Consider the following 6,184-nt stretch of genomic DNA (forward strand, 5'->3'; position numbering starts at 1 on the left):
GTTACAGGCTTGAGCCACGCCTGGCCAAGAATTTTTTACAAGCACAGAAACTATATCTCAGTGTATGGTAACTGTTATTATAATACTATATTGTGTTATAAATATACAAGCTCCTTTGAGTGTGTGATAGCTCCACCACCTCCACCAAGCTTTAGGAATAGATAATATAATCTACTTTGAACCCAAAAGCTACAGAAAGCAATGACAACAACGCTAAGAAGCAGAGAGAGTATATGGTTAATAGAATCTATCTGGCATCTTGCTTATCTGAACTACACCTAAAGTGCTGTTATTTCTTGTGCATGCACTTCTCCATTATGTTCTTCACAAAGGCGCATCTCTTCTCCATAAGCCACCATGGCCAATCCACAAACCAAACTATTTGTAATGTTCAACAGAAAAGAAAGGTAGCAACAAGTTCCTTATTTTTGTTAATTCCTTGTTTCTTATAATAAGGAGTATCACTTCCTCTCACCAAAAAGCTATAGAGCTTCTGATGAAATTCAACTGTTCAAAAGGCTCACTCACTTCTTTTCCAGGGGTAGATGTGATTAAACAGCTGGCATTTCTTCTTAATTAAGCAATGAAAAGGCAATTACTAAAAAATCAGCATTGTATTACCAGAAAGGCAAGGCATTTCATAAAATAAGAACTGGAGAGTTTTAAATCTGTATTCATCAAGAAGCTAAAAAATTCATACTAATTTTTAACCACTTAGAGTTTTGACTCACAATAATCAAACCATTTTCCGGTTTATAAATAATTCAAGATCAAAATAATAAATTTTAAAATTAAACAAAATTTGAAAAACTTACATATAAATATCAAAAACCAAGCAACATGACGTCTGCTACTTGGAAAAAAGGCATGGAGACACAGTAATACCGGAATAAGGATTTCAACATATGACATAATGGCATAAGGCACTACCTCAACTTCAGTCTACATTAAGTCATCATAATCCAAATATGGGACAGGAGAAGAAAACACACAAACAGAACTTTTCACGTCCTTTTGGCTGGTCTGGCAGTTAACTGCTTTTCTCTTTCAAACTCCTTCTCTCTTTGCTGCTCCCTTTCCAACTCTTCTTTTTGCCTCTTCTGCTGCAGTTTAAGCGCTCTTTTCTGTGTTTAAAAAAATTAAAAACCAAGAGAGCAATCAGGGGTAACAGGTATGGTCTAATTTGAAAATAACAGTGCTCTGCTTTGAGGCAATTCATTCACACTAATAAATTTCATCTTGGACATTTAAATTTGGGATAATTTAAGGTCCTTTTGAGTCAAAAAAAAATTGTTGCTCTAAGCTGTTATTAAATGAGAACTGTAGTGCATATCCAGAGAATCTAAGCCTATCAACCCAGGTATTAGTAAAAAAGCTCAGTGTGTAGTTCAAGAACAAAATGACATTTTTTAGGCTGCATGCGGTGGCTCATGTCTGTAATCCTAGAACGTAGGGAGGTCGAGGCCAGAGGGCTCTTGAGCTCAGGAGTTCAAGACCAGCCTCAGCAACATACTGAGACCCTGTCTCTAATATTTCATAAACAATGACATTTCTTAAAAGAAAACAATGTACCATGAATTAATTATGCTATTGTAAATGAGGGTATAAAAGTCAAAATAAGAATACTGGCCGGACACAGTGGCTCACGCCTATAATCCCAGCACTTTGAGAGGCCAAGGCGGGCGTTACCACCTGAGGTCAGGAGTTTGAGAACAGCCTGGCCAACGTGATGAAACCACGTCTCTACTAAAAATACAAAAATTAGGTGGGTGTGGTGGCGGGCGCCTGTAATCCCAGCTACTTGGGGGGCTGAGGCAGAAGAATCACTTGAACCCGGGAGGCAGAGGTTGCAGTGAGCCGAGATCGCACCATTGCACTCCCACCTGGGCGGCAAGAGCAAAATTCAGTCTCAAAAAAAAAAAAAACCCACAACAACTAAACCTCTACTTTTATAAAGAATGTGAAAGAATTTTCAACTCACTTTTAACTTTGATGTTTTTTCATGAAGCATCAGCATCTCTTTTCTTATATTCACCAACTTGGCATGATAGTGTTTAGCCTCAGCAAACTTAACGTGGAAAAATAAATGAAAAGTCAAGTTAAAACAGACTAAAATATCAAAATGAATAAATAAGGCAATATATAAATGACAGTTCATGCTTCCTAAATTGGTCAAAATTTTTACAGCCTTATCTCAACATTTTAATTCCAAAATAAAGATTTCCTTATATCATTAGTAGGATTTGAAAGACATTTGATTTAGTTCAGATTGACAAAAGTGTTACTAAACATAAAATAGACATTTATATTAAGATGGGAATAGACAATATTTTGCTTTAAAAACATGTAATTATAAAATTTCAGAATAACGCTATCAGTTTCATTTAAGAAAAGTAAAGCATTCTCTCTGCCTTTACAAGAGAGAGACTGAGCCAGAGCACATGAAATAGTTTAAGTGAAGTGTCTGCCCATATGGAAAACCCAAGCTGTGGCCACAGAGCCCTGAACAGAGAGGACTGTGGACAAGTTTAATCCTATTCCTTGGGCTCTTTTAGTCAGACTAAGCAGAATGATCTCTGTGAGGACACTTTCATTCTCGAGGAATCATAAGTACAGACTTTACAACTCAGCCAACCTGCACAATCTAAAATGAAGTCTTATGTCAGGAGAAGATGGGAGGATAATGCAAGCCTAGAGATGTCACAGAGAAGGAGAAAAGCACCCTATTTTCAGACAAGGTTACAGAAAGAGAAGAAATGAAAGAAATGTCAGTAGAGAGATTCACAGCCTTAATGTAAAGTAAATGCAAGTAATGCAAGTAAAGTCACTGTCTGATTAGCTCAGAAGTTACAGTCCCTTTTTACATATCCTGGGCCTTCCAGTTTTCAGTTCCCAGATGATAATAAAAACTACTCTTGACTAAGAGAAGAAAAAAGAGGAAGACTCCATCCTGCCCCTTCTGACCAAAGCAACAGTATTACATCTGCTTGGTTAATTCATTCAACATTCATTCATTCAACAAATATTCCTTCTGTTGCAACAGGATCTCAGTAGGGAACACAAAAGTAGGTCAGTGTAGCCTTGCCCACCTCCCTCACAAGAAACCAGGAACTACCGGGCAGATGACTCTGTATTTACTTCCACAGGCCTCTGTCTAATGCCAGAGAATATGAACTTTGTTTTTAATTGTTATAAATGGAAAACATTAGTAAACCATCTTTGTCCAAAGAAAAGTCCATTTTTTGAGGTATGCATGAATGGCTACAGTCATGCAAACCCAGCTTTTTTTCTTAATAGAGATAGGGTCTTGCTATGTTGGCCAGGTTGGTCCTAAACTCTAGGCCTCAGGCCACCCTCCTACTTCAGCCTCCCAAAGTGCTGGGATTACAGTCATAAGTCACCATGCCCCGCCCACAAACAAAACTATTTTTAATGTTCATCAGAAAATAAAGGTAGCAACAAGTTCCCTTTTTGTTAATTCCTTATTTCTTATAATAAAGAGTATCACTTCCTCTCACCAAAAAGCTATAGAACTTCTGATGAAATTTAACTGTTCAACTATTTATATTGAAAGCTATAATTGATCATTCTCAAAGTGTCCACTTCAGCCTATGGCATTAATTTATTATAGCATTATGAATATGCCATATAATTAAATAAAATGCTAATTTAAGAAACCATGTAATTGGTAAAGAGAAATACACTTTCTTTAAAGAAAAAAAAAAATGGTACCCCAAAGGTTCTTTACTTCCAGTTAGTTTTTTGTTGTTGTTGTTTTTTGAAACAGGGTCTCCCTTTGTCACCCAGGCTAGAGTACAGTGGCACAATCACAGCTCACTTGTGGCCTCGACCTCCTAAGCTCAAGCAATCCTTCCACCTCAGCTCTTGGAATAGCTAAGACCACAGGCATATGCCACCATGCCGGGCTATTTTTTTAAATTACTTTTTGTAGAGATGGGTTCTCACTATGTTGCCCAGGCTGGTCTTGAACTGCTGGGCTCAAGCAATCCTCTAGCCGCAGCCTCCCAAAGTGCTGGGATTATAGGCATGAGCCGTTGTGCCAAGTCTCAGTCCTCTTTTCTAAGTCTTCAAGTATGAGCAGGTCTATTCCAAACGCACAAATAAGTTCAACTTCCACAAATTACTACAATTTCTAAATTACTACAACTACTAAATTTAGTAGTTGAATTACTACAAATTCAACATTTGAAAGATAACAATTCAACACAATAGAAGTTCAATCAAGGTTTCTTGTTAAAAAGACAAATTCTAAACTTAAAATCTAGCTATTGCTAAGATAAGATGTCATTAAGTTACATCAACTAAATCATACTTACCAAAGCATTAATATCCAACATAGAATGACATTCTTTAAATTTTGAAATCTCTTGTTCCAGTGTGTCTAACAATACAACTTGGTTCTGTCTGAAACAAAAACATACAGCCAAGACAAACTCTACATATTTAAAATACTGGCCCATTAAAAGGAATCATATTCATCTTGGTTAATCCTAACAGAAATTAAGTAGGAAACGTATTAACTCTCCAAGGTTTATTTAATATAGAACAGGATTTTTCAAAATAATATTCTAAAGCCACATTCTGATAACTTATTGTGTCTTTTATTCTTGCTTCAATTTCTAATAACTAAAATAATCCAATCATTTAAAAGTATTTTATTACCTGTTACTTTTAACAACTCTCTGTATTATTCCAAAAAAGAAGTTTTTTGTAGTATTTTGCCCAAGAAATTCAATGTTTTATATATCTTACAATTGCAACATTCCCATAAAGGAAATGAGGAACAATGGTTTTTCAGATTAGAGTTGAGAAAGATGCCATATCAAGGGAGAGTAAGTCAAAAAGGATAATTAAGCAGCAAGATGAAAAAAGCATAGGACTGGAAATCATAGCTTTCCCCAGCCAACAGCCAGTTATGTGATCTTAGAAAGCCAACAGCCAGTTATGTGATCTTAGAAATTCAGTTTATTTCTCTGGCCTAAATCTCCTCTTTTACAAAGTGAGAAGGTCAGACCAGATAATTTCTAATGTTTCTCTTTAAAATTCAGATTCAAAACTCATTGAGGAAGAGAAGCCAACTTCCTTGATATTTCTTTCCACATCAATCAATGTTAGGATCACAGGAATAAGTGACATTAAAAGGTTCACCTACCTGAATATTTTAAAGAATGCTACAAAGAAAAATATGATGTGATTTGCTTGTAAAACTGTGCTATCTAGAGAATAATGATAAAAAAAGAAATAGCAACGAAGAGGCTGAGGGCAATTACAACATCTCTACTATCCAGCACTGAGTCTGGCATACCCTACAGGTCATAAATTGTCTCTTGGCCAGGCACAGTGGTTCATGCCCATAATCCCAGCATTTTGGGAGGCCACGGAAGGAGGATTGCTTGAAGCCAGGAATTCAAGACCAGCACGGACAACAAAGCGAGAGCCTCTACAAAAACTAAAAAAAAAAAAAAAAGAAAAAAATTAGCTGGGTGTGGTGGCACACACCTGTGGTCCAAGCTACTTGGGAGACTGAGGCAGAAGGATTGCTTGAACCCAGGAGTTAGAAGCTGCAGTGAGTTATAATCACACCACTGTACTACAGCCTATGTGACAGAGTGAGACCCCATCTCTACAAATATAAATAAATAAATAAATAGCTTTGTCCCTCCAGTTTAGACTAGAGATCACAGAAAGTGAAATACAGAATGGATGAGAGGAAAACCCAGCAAGTCAACCATCTGAGATAAGCAGAACAGCAAAAATAGGCTGTTAGAACTAGAAAACAATAGAAGGGGGAAAACAAAAAAAAAATCAATGAAACGAAAAGATGGTTCTTTAAAAGATCAATAAAATTGATAAACCTCTAATGAGACAATCGAGAGAAAAAAAAAGACCCAAAGTATTAGTATTATTCATGAAAGAGCAATAATTACCACTGATCCCAAGACATTAAAAGGATAATAAATGAATACTTTCAACAATTCAGTGCTCATAAATGTGATAATGTGGATGGAATGGACTAATTCTTTGAAAGATACAAACTACCGGCCGGGCGCGGTGGCTCAAGCCTGTAATCCCAGCACTTTGGGAGGCCGAGACGGGCGGATCACGAGGTCAGGAGATCGAGACCATCCTGGCTAACACGGTGAAACCCCGTCTCTACTAAAAA

General features: G+C 36.7%; 1 protein-coding gene across 4 annotated transcripts in view; it reads right to left on the reverse strand.

Annotated features, from left to right (window-relative positions):
* BLOC1S6 (biogenesis of lysosomal organelles complex 1 subunit 6) overlaps positions 1–6,184 on the reverse strand; it is a 74,428-nt gene that overhangs the window by 55,658 nt on the left and 12,586 nt on the right. For 3 of the 4 annotated variants that reach the window (XR_003307365.2, XR_002734717.3, XM_023227150.3), the window contains exons 3-4: positions 4,338–4,425; positions 1,982–2,068 (exon numbers count right to left, since the gene is read on the reverse strand). Coding sequence is in view for 2 of the 4 variants with exons in the window: in XM_023227150.3 (XP_023082918.1) it covers positions 1,982–2,068; positions 4,338–4,425 (175 nt within the window). In the remaining 2 variants the exon portion in view is untranslated. Of the gene's footprint in view, positions 1,125–1,981; positions 2,069–4,337; positions 4,426–6,184 lie in introns of all 4 variants that reach the window. The other variant, XM_023227149.3, reaches the window with a different exon arrangement.

This window comes from Piliocolobus tephrosceles, chromosome 6, assembly GCF_002776525.5.
Source record: "Piliocolobus tephrosceles isolate RC106 chromosome 6, ASM277652v3, whole genome shotgun sequence".
Taxonomy (NCBI): domain Eukaryota; kingdom Metazoa; phylum Chordata; class Mammalia; order Primates; family Cercopithecidae; genus Piliocolobus; species Piliocolobus tephrosceles.